At 45.5% G+C, this 16,079-nt stretch overlaps 1 protein-coding gene across 5 annotated transcripts in view; it reads left to right on the plus strand.

Annotated features, from left to right (window-relative positions):
* Window positions 1-16,079, plus strand: part of EPHB1 (EPH receptor B1) — a 321,721-nt gene that overhangs the window by 236,123 nt on the left and 69,519 nt on the right. For all 5 annotated transcript variants that reach the window (XM_019542959.1, XM_019542961.1, XM_019542963.1 and 2 more), the window contains 3 exons: window positions 1,815-1,977; window positions 6,990-7,098; window positions 8,148-8,212. In XM_019542959.1, the coding sequence (XP_019398504.1) occupies window positions 1,815-1,977; window positions 6,990-7,098; window positions 8,148-8,212 (337 nt within the window). The remainder of the gene's footprint in view (window positions 1-1,814; window positions 1,978-6,989; window positions 7,099-8,147; window positions 8,213-16,079) is intronic.

Genomic DNA, 16,079 nt, shown 5'->3' on the forward strand with positions numbered 1-16,079 from the left:
ACCCATCTATGTGACAGATAGATAAAGCTGAGAAGTGCATGCCCCATGCAAAAAACTGCCAGTCTCTGTAGTGGACTCAACCAGAGATCCCCATTCCTCCTTTGCTCTGGGTGATCTCCCCAGCTTTCCTTTTTGCCCCTTCGAACTGCATATCTTTTGAGGAGATTCCTCTGGACATCTTGCCACTCAACACCCCCTTGGATAGCTCAGCTTCCAGAGCTGGATGCTGCAGGCCACTATCTTTCCCTCTCCCTTCCAGTAGCAAGGTAAGGGAGGCAGGAACTCAGCTCATTGACGCCACTAGATGGAAATGCTCTTTGGCTTGGGGCAGTGCATTAAAGCCCAGTGGAGAAGCAGCCTGAGGTTCCACCTGCTAGAAGCAAACCTTTTTTTTTTTTTTTTTTAATATTAAAAACATTTTATTAGAAAAAGCTGTCACTATGAAACACATTAAGAAAAACTACAAGTAAACAAAACGCACCTGAGGTTTCACAAAGTTAATACAAACTCACTTTTACAAAATTTCCTAACATTCACAGAAGAAATAAAATCACTTGTGAATTCCTGAAAACCCATTTAGAAATCATTTAACTTGTTTCTTATATAATTGCAAGTTCCCTCACCCACTCTTGGAGCCCCTTATCCATTTTATCAGAGGGGAAAAAACAAAAACAGGCACTATTAAACACATTGTGGAACCAGAATCCCACCTTATTACGTAATATTCACATATTCAATGTCGCAATCGACCTGCTGAAAGGCCTCCCCCCCGCTTGCTGGCAAATATGCTGTCCCTTAAACTATCCTATGCCTACACGGGGCTGAAACAACCCTCTGAAATCCAGCCCTTGCTAGAAGCAAACCAGTGACACAGTGGAGTCATGGCAATGTGGAGGAGGGGCAGACAGAGGCTTGCAGGGGTGGAAGGGAGCTCAGCAAGGCTGCATTGGACACTTGCAGTGACATTGCACTTAGAGACAAAGGGTGGGGGGCTAGCTCCATGAAGAGCTTCTCCATAGAAAAAATAAGGGTTGGATGAAGCCTGAGGTTAAGTCTGATCAAACCATATCCCCCATTCCCAAGTTGCATCATCCTGTAAGGGTCAGGTGTCCTTTCCACTGTGGTTGCTGTTTTCAATTCTCTTGAATTTGTCAACAGCATTAGAGATGGAGAAGCATGTGCATTCCTTGTGGCATCTCAACATTACCCCTACTTAGCAGCTGAGAACACTGGGACCCCACCCCCAGCCACCCTGGGTATCCATCCCCCAGTCCCAGTGCCTGTGGATAAAAATCAGGAAAGCCAACAGAGAGGGCATTTAGTACCAGCGTTGAGATGCAATGAGCAGTAAAGGGCAGAGTGTAAGCAGAGGTGGGTGTCATCTCATCATATAGATCTGCCACCACTAGCTGAGACAGCTTGTGCATGCGCTGTCCTTCCTGAAGCAGCTCTGACCCTTTGGCCATGTCACTTAGGCCTGCAATGAGTTTTGCCACAGCACTGTTTATATTGACTAATTGCCTGCTGCGTTTAGGATGGTGCAATCCAATGCATATTCCTTCAGGGCTCTCCCTTGCTTCTGAGAGATCAGGGACAGAGCTCTCTAGCTCCAGGAATCTCATTCCTTCATTACATCAGTCTTACGGTGTGGAAATGCCTCCCTGACTGCTGTCCTGTGCAGCCCCTGGGTCACCACTGTTGCATTCATAGGCTACCTGCTTGGGAAGCTCACTATGGAGACTTGCTATTTTGCCTCCCTCATCCCCTTTGATTGACACCATCATGTTGGTTTTTTTTTTAAATCTTCCCCAAAGGACCACAATGAGTACAACTCATCCATGGCCCGGAGTCAAACCAATACGGCCAGGATCGATGGGCTGAGGCCTGGGATGGTGTACGTGGTCCAGGTGCGAGCCCGGACTGTGGCTGGCTATGGGAAATACAGTGGGAAAATGTGCTTCCAGACGCTGACGGATGGTAAGTGAGTAGCAATAGCACCTCAGGAGCAAGACAGAGAGATAGGGGGAAAAAGAAAAAGAAAAAAAAAAAAGAGAGAATGCGCAATTGCATTTAGAGCTAAAGCTCTGAGCTGTAATTGGATTAAATGAACTTGTCTCTCCAAACCACATCTCCCAGCGGGGCAGCGAGGCAAGAGCCAGGTGATTTACAGGGATGTTTGATTAATCGCCAGCTGGAGGAGTAATCTGTTTTAAATCTCTTATCTCTGTTTTCTACCCCACCATTTAGCTGCATTTTTGCCTCTCCCACAACCCTGCCTGGCTTTGCTCCTTGGCCTGTCAGTGAGGGAGGAGGGAGTGGGTCCAAAAAGGGGCATTAACCCCTTCCTGGCCCCACATCTCCCAGTTCCAGGACAGACACTAAGAGCCAGTTCTGGGGGAATGGGGAAGTTTGTCAAGCTAAAGTGCTGATGCTGCGGTCGGGGCATGCACAGAGAAGTTCTGTGATGGTTTGCCTGCCACTGGGTTACATATCCATAGAAATGGGAGGGCCGGCAGCAAGAAGTCTGATGGCAGTGTGCAGAGAAGGAAGAAATCAGGCCTGAAAGCATTGGTGGGGTTGGGTTGGGGGAGGAGATTGGGACAAGGGGTAGAAAAGGAGGGAGAAGCTGGGAAGAGAGGCTGAAGGAGGGGAGGGTTGAGACTTAGGTGGAGACAGAGGCAGCCGGGTCTGTAACCACTACTGAACCCAGCAATACAGGTTGAGTTCTCGGGCAGGAATATCCTGGAACAGCCTTCCAGTAGGGCACAAAGCCTCACAGGCTTTAAGGTGGAGGGTGTTTTTTTATGAAAAGGATTTTCTGATGTGGGTGCCTGAGATAGCTGGGGACAAGTGTCAGTGACCCAGGAGGAACCTGTGTTCCTAGCTATTAGGTCAGCTTGTCTTGTGTGTCTCCTGGCTATTGCAGCATTGCTGTCTCCACCCTCCTCTGTGTGTGCAGACTGGCGTTAACCACTCCCTCAGTGGAGCTTCCAGTATTTCCTTTGAAGGTCTTTGTTTCACTGTCTAAGTCTCATCCATCCCACTTCTTCTGCTGGTCTCCCTTTGTCTGGTTCACTTTGCTTTTGGCACTGACACCCTCCGATCCATAGAGATAATGCTGACTCCCCCACCCCCTGCTCCTTAGCTCTCATTTCACCAAGCTTTCCGCATTCGGCTCTTTGAATCTCATATAAATCAATCCTTCCAGCCCTTTAATCAGTTTTATTGCACTTCTCTGAATAACATCAATAAAAGATGCAGAGACCAGAATAGAAAAGAGAGTTTTAAAAGGAGCTAGCCTTTCCATATCTGCTCTCTCCTACTCTGTATAATGATCTGTTAGTTATAGATTTGGTAGGCCATGATTAGAAATGAACAAACTGCTTCAGATCAACAAAAGAAGTGACAAGAAACTTTCCTCAGGCCCTGGAGCCTTTTTAAATCTATTCCAAAGCTCTTCAGGGCATATGGGTCTGAAATCCACTATTGAATGCAGCTGTTTGACTTCCTAGCTCTAATGCAGTACATTGTACAGAAAGGCCTAATTCACAAAGTTCCCTCCTTAGTCTCCTTACTCCCCAAAGTTTCCCAATGGCTATGGATGTTCAGGTCTATTCTTTTTGTTCCAGCCCATCACAGTTTTTCAGCATCAATTCCCACCCCCCGCCCCCACTCCAAATTATAATATACTTAATTGTGAAGAGAACAGCCTTTGGAAATTACTTCTCTTTGTCAAATGGGGCTCTCCTTGTTCCTAAGCAGAAGGGGTTGGAATTGATGAAGAAAGCCTCCTCTTGTGCTATTTCTGTCCTGCCCAGAAATGGTAGGTGCCAGAAATCACACCAGACAGCCTCTCCTGCACTTTTCCCAGCCCAGTCAGACCTCTGAGCAAGTAATACAGTTAGGTCTCGGTCCTGCAAAATACTGAGGACCCTTCTTCCAATCCAGTAAAGTATTTCAGCATGGGTTGCCCCACTGAAATCAATAGAGCTACACTGATTTTCATCAGCTCAAGATCTGACTTGCGGTGTCTGTTATCACTCCGATCTATAGACTTGCAGGGCTACACACCATGGCTGCTACTTACCTATATTGTTCCTGTGAAACCATGCAATCAGTAGTCTGACATGTATATATGTGAAGCTTTCACCTATAAACACTTATAGTTAGTTGTTTTTCTCTCCTTTGGCTCTGTCTGGGATTTTCAAAGGAGCCTAAAGGACTGAGTACCTCACTGAAATCTATTGGCAACTGGGTATGTAGATTTTCCAGTCACTTTTGAATATCCCCACCCATTGCTTTTAATGTATATTGTGGAAGTGGGTAGAGAATCCTGTTCGGGTCCTATTGTCTCAGGTGCTGTAAAGAAATGTATTGAAAGAGACAGGTTTAGCTCCAAAAAACAGAAGCCACTGTAAAAACTAGCCCTGCCATTGTTGTTTGGGAAAGACAAAGCCAACAAATTATGTGTGACCCTTGTGTCAAAACTGTTAATTCTTTATTTGGATTGCTATAGCAAGTCAAAGCTTCGAACAGCTTTGGTGCCACATTACAGTAGATACAAATGCCTGGTAGGAAACTGTCGTAGCATCATAGACAATGAGGGTGGAAGGGACCTCAGGAGGTCACATCTAGTCCAGCCACTGCTCAGAGCAGGAGCAGCCCCAACTAGATCATCCCAGCCAAGGCTTTGTCCAGCTGGGTCTAAAAACCTCCAAGGATGGAGAATCCATCACCTCTCTGGGTACCTGTCCCTGCCACGAAGAGGGTTTATGACAGGCAAAGTGAAATCCACTCACACATGAATGAGTTGACCGCTCTGAGTCAGACAGTGGGGCTGTGGGAGAACTGGGAATTAAACCCAAATCTCAGGCAAGTGTGTCAGCTACAGAACTGCCCCCCCTTCTCCAACAGGCTTTTCATTCTTCCTGCTCTAACTGAAGTTGCCAGCCTTCTGCTACCTCCTTTGGTGTATACTTGTGTCGGGCAAACATCTAACAGAATATGGAAAAAGCAGAATACACAGAATGACTGAAAGGAAAGAAACGAGAGAAAAAAGAATGGTTTGAATATTCAGGATTAGAGAAGCCAGGAGAAGATTGTGCCTCAGCTAAGCAATTAATTGAAATGTAATCAGAATGGATATTTTAGATTATTAAATAATAATTGATTGTTAGATGTGAATTTCTCCCGATTGAAGTAGCAGACAAGAGATAATTCTGCTTACTAGTAATTAGCTGCAGAAAAGAAAACTAAAGATAAAAGGGTGCTAACCACTTCCTTTTCAATGGATTTAATTTTAACCCCTTGGAGATTGCTGTTGTCAAGACCTGCTGGGGAGTCTCTCTTGGAAAAAGAGACTACTGATAGTTGGGTAGCATCCAGAGGCCCCCCACAAGATTGGGGCTGTATTTTGTTCTGGGCCCTGCATGTGTATAAAGACACAGTCCTTGCTGCAGTGAGCAGACAAAGGAGAGGGGAAGCAGAGGCCCGGGGATTGGAAGTGGCTTGCTGAGGGTACCAGAAACTTAGAACCCAAGTGTCCTGAGCCGTTATGCAGTTCTCCATTGGCAGCAGAGTCCAGACCAGGACCCAGGAGTCCAGATCCAAGGCTCCATTCACTATACCAGTTAGTCTTACACTTAGGCCCATTTGCATCTTAAGTGTAAAGAAGTTTTACATGAAGTGTAAATGCAGGGGAAAGAGGCCTTAATGTAAATGAGAATCAGATGCTCACACTGAGCTCCTTCACAAGGCTCTGGATTGTGACATGTTCTTTCCATATCCCCACTCCTGGTTTTAATTCTTCCCCTCCTGCAAAGTCAGTGAGTGCATTTTGATCCCAGATATTTTTTTTCCCTGCGGAAGGGTTCATTCAAATGCTCTGAGCCCCTCAGCGGACAGTACATTTTTAGGAGCATACTTGAGTGTGGCCAGGGAAATTAGCTTCTTCATTGCAGCTGAATATATCATCTACTTCTGTGTTCCAGGGATTTCAATAGCTGTTTCCGGGAGAACTCTTCTTTTAAGCTCTTGAGTCCGCTTGATAGATACTTGGTAGATTACTCTCTATAAGGACATTTTCTGCTCGTTCCTAGCATGCTGATGTCATCAGGATGATCTGGAGGAAGGACTGGGAACAGGCATCTAAACTCTCTGAGCTTCTTGATTTCGGATCATAGTTGTTGGGTAAAAGAAGGATGATGGTGAGATGCCAAAAGAGCTTAAAAGGAGTTAGCCCCGCAACCTAATTGCAGCTAGACACTCCTTCTTGCCATACTGCCTCACTGCCAGACTTCTTCCAGCTCCTCTGAAGCCCATTGTCAACTCCCTCTTGGCAGCAAGTGCAGAGGAAGGGACAACAGTTGTCCTCATCCCATCTCCCCTTCTCCAGGGACCTCAGGATCGAGTATCAGGAAGCCTGGCATCATGAGACGCCAGAGGGCTGTCCTGTATCCTGGCAGTGTATAGTGTGGCAGAGCAGCTATCACAGCAGCTCACAGAACTCACCTGCAAGGAAGGAGCAGCCTTCCGCTTTTGGCAAGATTAAAAAATATGCAGTTTCTCTATTCCTATGGAACTTGTTTCACCTCCTTTTAAACCCAAAGCACATGCGATTCAGGCCTGGCAATCCATGTAGGAACTAGGTAAGCCCAATGCTGTATCCTCCTCACCTATGGTTTTCAAACACAGGCATTGTGTTTCTACACTATGCTTACAAGTGTTTCTCTTCAAATTGCATCAATCTTTCACCTTTAACTAAAGATTTCCCTGTACAGTTAGGAGTCTTGAACCATTTTTTTGTCTCGATGAGAAGAAAGGAAGGGTAGCAGGCTGACTTCCTCCGTAGCTAGTCCTGTTGAAGCCAGCTTGTACACTAAGGGACTTCTGAGGAAGAGAGTGACAGAATAGTCCCCAAGAAATCCACTCTTAGTTCATCAGGGCTGATATAGGCAGACGGGAACTTATACAGCCTTTTCCCCTTACAGATGACTACAAGTCCGAGCTGAGAGAGCAATTGCCTCTCATTGCGGGGTCTGCAGCAGCTGGTGTGGTCTTCATTGTCTCCCTGGTGGCTATTTCAATTGTCTGCAGCAGGTAGGCATGATTTTTACACTCTGGGTTTTGTTTCTTTTTGAGGGGGGTGAGGTGGGAGAGGATTCTCACTGCGGTAGTGTTTCCATGGAGGGGCCATTGGCTCTTGGGCCCCCTCTGACCAACCAACAGAAGCAGTGTGGTGAGGCTGTTCAGAGAACAAATTATTCACTGCTCTGCTTGGTCTAATGTGAAGTCCCATGCGGACATGATAGGAGCTATGCCAAGATTCAGAGATGATAGGGAATGCAATGAAAGAATCCCTTACAAGGCACATTGTTGGGGAGAAATGAGGAATCCTTGTAATACTAAAGGGTAAGAACACGTGAGGCTGCAGCCTTCCATTAAGCACTGTCTACAGCTGAGTGAGCTGTAGACACCTAGCAAACTGCAGCTTACAAATGACCATGAAGCTTGCACTCAAGTTTCCCAAGGCAGAACTGCTGCAGTCAGAGATGAGACCATGCATTTCTCAGCATGTGATAAATATTTCAGTGAGTTTTTATGAAAACACAATGAGAAGTGAGACATGAAACAAGAAGGGGAAGCGTGTTGCATTCAAGTGAACACAAACCACAGAGACAGTGTCAGATTTATAGGAGTCTAATCAGTGAATTCACTTGAACAATGGGATTTCAACATGGACAGAGTGCTATTGCTTCCTGTCTCTTTCTTCCTCCTTAGAAGAGCAGAAAGCCAAAATGTGGGTGCCGATTCCAAGGCTCCAATCTATTCTGTGTCCTATCATCCTTGTCCTTAGGGACACTGACCATTTTGTGTCTCCTACTTTCAGATAGATATGGATAGATAGCAACGGGGGGAGGGGGATGTGTCCATGCATGTGTGTATCTCTATATATGCAGATGTATGATCACAACACTGAGGTGTGTGCACATGTTGGCATGGGTATGTAATAATCATTTTTCCACAAAACTGCAGGTAAACCCATTGACTCAGACTCTTTGTGGATGCTCTGACTGGTCTAGATTATAATGCACCACTTATTCATTACTCAACCAAGGCTTTTTCCTTCCCCCCCACTCTTTCCCCAGGAAGCGTGCTTACAGCAAAGAGGCAGTGTACAGTGATAAATTGCAGCACTACAGCACTGGCCGAGGTGAGTGGAGAGAAAAATGCACAGTCGGGAGGGGTGAAGGAAGGAAGTTGTAACATATTCATGGGTGTGTATATTCTACGTGCCAATAATATTTATAGAGGGCTGGAAATATCTGTGTGGCTTTAAAAAAAACACAGAGAAAGATAAGCTTTCTGCTGTACTCTCAAGTGAAGAGGATGCTTAGGACAACAGCAAAAAAATCCATGCTTATAAGCTCAGAACAGAGCAGCAGGTTTGTGGGCTTCAAGGAGGAGGAAGATGTTTGCTGCATAGCAAGAGGAAGACAATTGCAAAGGTAAAGTGTGGTGTTAGGAGGAAATGAGGAGAGAAAACAAGGGGATTTCCAGAGGGAGATGATGTGGGACAGAAGCATTACAAGCACTAGAAGCAGAGAGAAAGGAGTTAGAGCTTTAGGGTTTAAGGGAGCTAATGAAGGAACGCGAGGAGTATGTTTATGACCAGCACAATAGGAGAGGAAGCTGGAATAAGTAGGAAAGTCTGTGCTAGATGAGAATAAACTACAAATAGGATCATGGGAACATTGTAAGGATCTGCCTGGACCATTGCTCTCCATCCCTTGGGCTCACAGGCAACCATTTCTCTGAAAGGGTCCAGGGCTAGGGACAGGCAGTCAAAAAGCCTGAACCTGAATTGATTCAGTCTTTTCAGATTAGTCTAACATGGCTAAGCTAAATCACTTTGTAACTGGACAGACATCAAAGACATGCAGGCACATGCCTGCAGTGACTCAGGCTCAAAGCTGGGAGGCACTAGAGCAGCCCTCTCTTCCTTTCCACAGTGCTGAGCTGAGGGAGTGGGGTTTGGCCAGGCCCTGGCAGGACAGTCTGATTAGGGAGGGCTTCCCCCTCTTCTGAGCAGCCCAGCAAGGAACTGGCAACAGTTTTTATCACCCATAACTTAGTGTTTATCTCATCATTAAGAAAACAGAGGGACATTGTCAGCCACCTGTTGATTCTCCCTTTGTCCCCTCTGCCACAGCACGGACCTGGACTGTAACCAGCACGTGGTCTGCTAACTAATGCCGAGAGGTGTCTGTAACGCAGAGGGGACGGGGAGGGAGGGTGGGGGGAGCAGGGATGCCTGCAGTCTGTGCCGAGCTCCAGCCAGGGAGCAGAGGGGAGAGGCCGGCTGTGCTGCGGAGCAGAGAGCCCCACTCAGCCCAGAAAGCATGCTGGGATGCTGAGGGTGTCTGATTTAACTTAAATCAGCATGGGGTCTGGGACAGACTTTGCATAAACCGGTTTGACCCAAATCAGTGAAGTCTGATACTACATTCAAACAAGTTTATTTCAAACCAGTTTCAGCCATTTTCAAACTGGTTTATGTGCATTGAACATCTGTTCTGTTACAGGATTAAACCAGTTTCCGATCACTTAAACTGGCTTATGTGTAATGTCTGTCCCTAGCCCAGAAGAACATCCACTGTGGCTCTCCTTACATGCTACAGATACAAAGCACTTCTGGGGTGGGTGGGAGGACCCTCTCCTATTTGCCTCAGGTAAAGAGAAAAGCAGATAGGGGCACCAAAAGTGCCCTGCCAGTGCAGGGACAGGAAATAACTTAGTCTAAACTATGCCAGATGATGGTAGGAAGAGGTTCATGCCCCTGTTTATGGAGGAAGCAAAAAATCCCATCACCCCTACCAGCCTGACTGGAGGAGAAGTGTTTTCTTGACCCTAAATCTGGTGATTGCATTGAGCCCGAGTAGAACAGTAAGGCTTGTTAGCCAGGCCCCATGCAGGTACCCAAGAAATTTCCAGGATAATCCAGACAAGCCCTGAATAGATCAAGGCACAAATCAGCATTTCCAGCAGATGGGCTAGAAAGGAAGGCACAGTTCTCAGAGATGGGGTAGAGAGAGAAATGGTCATCCAGAGATGCTCAAAGTATACAGGAGCGAGGGGAAAACAGCCAAGAAGAAACCCTGAGCTTAGAAGCACTGGAGCAAATCATGACCTTTTCTAATGGGGACTGACTCTTGGTTGCATCTTTACATGAAAATGTAAATAGTTTGCAGGACTTATTCTGGGCACTGACTAGTAAATATTTGCTGGAACTTAAAAAAACCATTTGGATCCTCTATAATCTTTCACGCTGCCTTTCCACTGCCTGCTCTTCTGGCTGTCAGCTTTACAACCCTCTCCCTTAATCTTAGGCTCAGTAACAGACTGGATCTTATACTTTGCATTGGTCAAAGAGGGAATATGTGGTGACGGATTGCAAAGGCTTACTGGCTTTAGGTTACTGATTTGATTGGAAAACAACTGTAAGAACCTACATATGAAGTCAAGCTTTATCAAAGGAGGGTTGGCTTTTTAGAACTGATATCCCTTTGAAATCTATAGATCCACAAACCAGAATAAAATCCAGGCATTAGGACATCCAGGAGATATAGTGCTAACTCAAACTCTGCAAGCTCTGAACTTGATAAAATAGCAAACAGGTCTTTGTTATCTGTATTGGGAAAGTTAATCAGCTAGTAAAGCAACAACCTCAACCAGTAATTGCTACTCACACCTACACCAGACATTTTCTGTTTTCTCTGCTCAGAGAACCAGCTGCAAACAGTTACACTCTACTGTTCCCAGGTGTTTCAAGGAACAGCTCTAGCACAAACGCTCACTTCTCTTTAGGGCTCTTCAGATTACAAGCAGCAGCAAAACCTCTGTTGAGCAGGGCAGAACAGGAAAGCAGCAGAGTAGGAAATGAGATACAAAATTGGGATCAACTCAAATCCAATTTACACTCCAAAGAAAAACCTCCTGGAGGCATGCACTCTCCCTAAAAAGGACCCACAGTGTAGAACAAATGGGATGAATAATAATGTTAATGAATAGAGTGTGTCATTTGAGATATGGTGTGTAGGCATGTAATTAGACTGGAGGGATGCAGAGGTACAGGGGCAGAGTTAAGGTTGCCTATTCAACCTTTACCTACTTCTGCATTTCCTGACTTCAAGTGATCTTCGCTGCAGCCTTGATGTTCTGTTCAAGTCTTTTGCTGGACCATTTCCTAAGGTTTTTATTGTATTTAAACACAAAACAGTAAAAAAAAAAAAAATACATAGTTGCTATCAGAGTGTGATTAAGGCTAAAGAGTCAGTTTCATAGTTGGTAGAGTCGGAAGGGACCTAAGCAGATCATCAAGTCTGACCCCTGCCATGGGCAGGAAAGAGTACTGGGGTCAAATGACCCCAGCTAGGTGGCTGTCTAGCCTCCTTTTGAAGACCCCCAGGGTAGGGGCAAGCACCACTTCCCTTGGAAGTTGGTTCCAGCTCCTACCCGCCCTGACAGGGAAGTAGCGCCTCCTGATATCTAGTCTGAATCTACTCTCAGTCACTAGGTTGTGAACACATATCCTGTCTTCAAACCTACCTCCAGCTGATGCCCTGCTGAGGACTATCTGTGAGCAAAAGGTCCATGATCATACAGCTCTCCAGCTCACTTACTCTGCTTGGGAAAGGTTCAGTTACATCCACGGTGACTGATGGCATATTGCCATGTGTCCAGAAATTTCCAGCCCTGTAAACCTTCAAGCTATCTTGGATTCTTAATCACACTGGGCGCATTTACATGTGCAATTAATATGAAACATATTGCACTGGAGTTTATTGCTCCCAGGCATGCTATTTGAACATGTGCCTGGGACTGTAGCATGTTGAGCCAAGTCGGAGCTGGCAGGGGGTCCCCAGGGGCTTGCCAACCTGGGGCTGCTCCTGCCTGGCACAATGTGCTGTGAGGGGCTGGCTTGGGCACGATGGTGCTTCAGTGCAGGGGTAGCCAGCCAGCAGCCCCCACACTGAAGCATCCTCATGCTGCAGCTAGCTGGGTCAGTATCTCCAGTTCTGAGAGTACTGGTCCAGTAATGTTACAACAGTGGGGTTTGATTTTTTTTCATAACCCTGTACTGCATAAAAGCATTTAGACCTGTTAAAAGTAGGCATAATATGCTGCCATTTTTATAGCATCATCTAAAATGCAAGTGGCTTCTTGAGAGCAACAGGACTTTCCAGAGGAAATAGCCTCACACTCCTTCTTCCCTACGTCAGTCAAACCTCCTGTCTTAGTCCTGCCTAAATATTGTCATGTAACATATGCCCACATTATGCACCAGAGCAACACAGAGTCAGAAGAAGAAAATGCTGGGGTGTTAGAAAGACAGAGAGGAGAGGGGAGTGGTTTTACCTAAAAGATACAGCTTTTTAGGCAGGCAGGCTCAAATCGTGAACAGTATTAGGGCTTTTTGGTCCTTACTTGTCTGAGGAGGGCAACAGAGCATAGCAATACTTGTGGAAGAAATAGTGACAAAGGCAAGCTGTAGGTCTGTGCTGTCTATGGAAGAGTTTGACTGTCGTAGCTGAGGAATTCTCATGCTGTTAATTTGGAGTTCATGTGCATAAATCCCTGCAGTTATATTAAACTGTATCCTGTATCCTGAAGTTAGCTGGCCGTGTTGTGGCTTTTATTATAAGCATGAATCATGTTTAGTACACCGGTGCCGAGGGGCCTACCCCATTGCACTGCACATTGTACAAACACAGAAGACCAGACAGTCTGGTAAATCCCATGATTTTTTGAGGTAGGAAACAGTGGGTCTAGACACATAGGAAGACAAGGGAAGGGGTTGAGGAAGACAGAGCTGGTGAGAAGAGGGAGGGGAGAAAGGCATAGGGACTGGTGTGGCATGAAGTTGAGTGAAGGGGATGTGAAAGAAGAGGGGGTGGGGGTGGAGCAAAACGTCAGTCAGTGCAGAGCAGGGAAATATTGTGGAAATATTGATAGATTTATATTGACCTTCTCAGCGCTGCACTGAAACCCTTGAATATGATCCTCCTATCCCCGTGAACAGCAAATCTTTAAGCAAATGTTTTATTGCTTTCCAAATATCCCTGGACTTCGCTTAAACACAATGGGTCTCTCTTCCTTCTGCCACTTCCTCTTTCTGTGCTTGTCTTTGCTGCTGCGTTTCTGTATTGGGGGAAGAAAAAGGTTTATTTAAATGCCCGCCAGCTAAAATGTGTCCACCAAGTCATTAGTGTTTTCTGCAGCTTGTCCTTGGGCCTCAGCTTGCTCCCCATGCTGCCACTTCCAAAAACAGTGCTTTGTCTCAATGACTGACAGGAAAATTTTCCTTGGGAAGAATTATTTGTTATAAGACAGAGGCAAACAACCGGACCAGTGCCAGCTGCATGAAAGCAGTTCTGGCGGACCAGAGAGAAGATGGTTTGAGTAAAGTCAGGCAATTTTTTAAATTTTTATTTATTTTTTTTTTGGGGGTGGGTGGGGAGGGTTTCTGGCAAGAAGCACATATTTTTGCAAGACTCCAAATGACCCTACCCAGACTGGGCTTTTAAAAGGGTGCTAAAAGGCACCACACTGCACCAGTGCTCCTGAAAAATACCAAAGGGTTTCCTTGGGAACTTTTCTGTAGCCCGAAGTGCAGTTTCTGTTCTCAGAACTATACTTGCAAAGTGATCTTGTCTGTCATTTTCCCTGCCCATTTTTAAATATTACTAGCCTCTGCAATTGGGAGGCTGATACTTGACGCAACAAAATGACTTTTTAAAAAATTCTATGCAAGGTGAGTATTTCTGCTTGGAAGCATTTTATATTGACAGTGGGACACGGGCTCTTGGATTTCAAGGAAGACTCAGCCAAGGTTAGAGAGGCTCCTGTTGCTAATGCTATTATTGCACACACTAAAGGAAAACAGGTGGGAAATTTGTGGAGAGCAGCTAATGCAGTAACAAGTGCATCAACTGGAACAAATAATCCATTCATTTAACTAAACAGCAATTAGAATCTCCCCTCACATGGCCCAGCTGTTCACGCCAGCACTGCCTTGGCCGGATAGGCGGTGGGGAGTTGCAGGGCCAGGATCTGATATAGTACTTTGGGGAAGGGAAAGCCTGACAGATATATACAATAGTGAAATGTCTCATACATGAGACAGTCCTTTGTGGATTAAAGGGAAAGAGGGACTTTTTTCATTTAAGATGTGATCTGTTTATGTAATGATGCTCTTGTATTTGCATACATATAAGGGTATGTCTACAGGGCATAATGAAGTGCTGTGTAAAGTGACCTGAGCTAGCACTGATGAGGCTCGTTAACCCAGATGGATTGTAGTGCTAACGTGGTTATAAGTGCTCCCAGTACTTGGCCTAAGATAGACATTCCCCAGCATATCTTATTTGCCTTTATCACACCAGGTGTGACAGCGTTTGCAGTTTGCTTTTTGCTACAGACATTAGAGTGGGTGTGGCATTCCCAGATGTGGGGCTTGGAGTGCCAACCATTTCTTCTTCATTGCCATTGTGTTCAAATGTTTCACTGAGGTTAGTGAGTGTGCCACGCAAACACTGTAGTGCTGTTAGTTAGCTTTACTATCATCGTGTGGATGGGGAGCTGAATGTGACATTGCAGCTCTTCCCTTTGTGTCAGTGCTTTTTGAAATACTAGTAATGAAATCTCCAATTCCTGGAGGATCAGCAGGCTGGACTTTATACCAGGTTCCTGCCAATGTTTGGGCCAGTCCAGACTACAGAGACTTCATCAGTACAATACTACCAGCTTAGCAGAGGTTGCCTAGCAAAGATGCAGCTTCTGCTGTCAAAAGCAGTTGTTTTCTATATGTATTATATTTACACACATAAAATGAGGTCCCCCCCAAATCAACATGGGGAAAAAAGCCCTTATCTTACATTCACATACAAAGAAACCTCACTAAGTACATTATCTATAATTAAACTTCTGCCAAAAGCAGCAGGTTCTCTGGAATGGAAACCATCTGTGAAGTTGATTAAATGCAGCTAACACTGGGCATAACTATAAAAAGATGCCCCATATTGGGCAAGCATGACGATAGGAACCTTTATTAATTTTTTTTGGCATCCTATGCATAAGGCCCAGGCCCAGAAACCTTAGAGTTCAGATGCCCCCTCATCATGCTTGCTCTTATCCAAAAGGCTGAGGAGCAGCTAGTGGGAAAGCATGAAAGAAGTCTCCCATTGCCACAAAGTAGATGAGAGCCTCTCACAAGGATGAGTTATTAGAGGCCTTCTGAATAAAATATGTGGTAGGGCCCATTAAACACAGTCCCCCTCAGTGCCAACTCTGTTTCAAGTCATGGTGAGCCACCGCATTGAGTATGTTTTGGCAACTTCTTCACTCCCACATCTGAGCTGCACCTTTCCCATTTCCAATTAGACTTGTTTTTTAAATACCCGTAAATGTCTAGCAAACATCACTGGATGGGGCCCCAAACAGTTTACCTAGAATCCCTCTGTTTCCAACCTCTTTCAGCCTGTTACATATGATTAGTGTGTCTCTGCCTTTCATGAGGTGGAGCTGGACCAGGTTGCCCTGTGTTTCATCTGTATATAATTATTTGAAGGATTCTGGGACTCATGACAAGAACAACCGGTTCCAGTCATGAGTCACAAGGTAATTAGCACATGGCTCTTTTATGGGAGGTATGTGGAGTACACACACACATACTGAGCAGTGCTGAGCTGTGTGGTCACTATGGCTTGAAACACTGTTGTCTCTTCTGGAGACCAGCCTGATGAGCTGTATGATAAATCATGAGCCTTTTGGTTTTGGGCGAATGTCAAGCATAGGTTGTACTATATACAAGTAATTTTGCATGATTTGTAATGGTTAAAGGAGATGGTAATGGTAATGGTGTGAGGGAGCGGGGCCTGGGGCAGCCGTGAACTCCCTAGCGCCCCCTACCGTCATGTTAGGGTAAACGTAGCACCCTCAGAATCTCGCCTGCCACGACTTTGATGACTAATATATATATAGTATGGAGGCTGCCTGTTTCCCTAGTGGACGGTACTGGT

Source organism: Crocodylus porosus, unplaced genomic scaffold (genome assembly GCF_001723895.1).
Source record: "Crocodylus porosus isolate Cpor-Errol unplaced genomic scaffold, CroPor_comp1, whole genome shotgun sequence".
NCBI classification, from domain to species: domain Eukaryota; kingdom Metazoa; phylum Chordata; order Crocodylia; family Crocodylidae; genus Crocodylus; species Crocodylus porosus.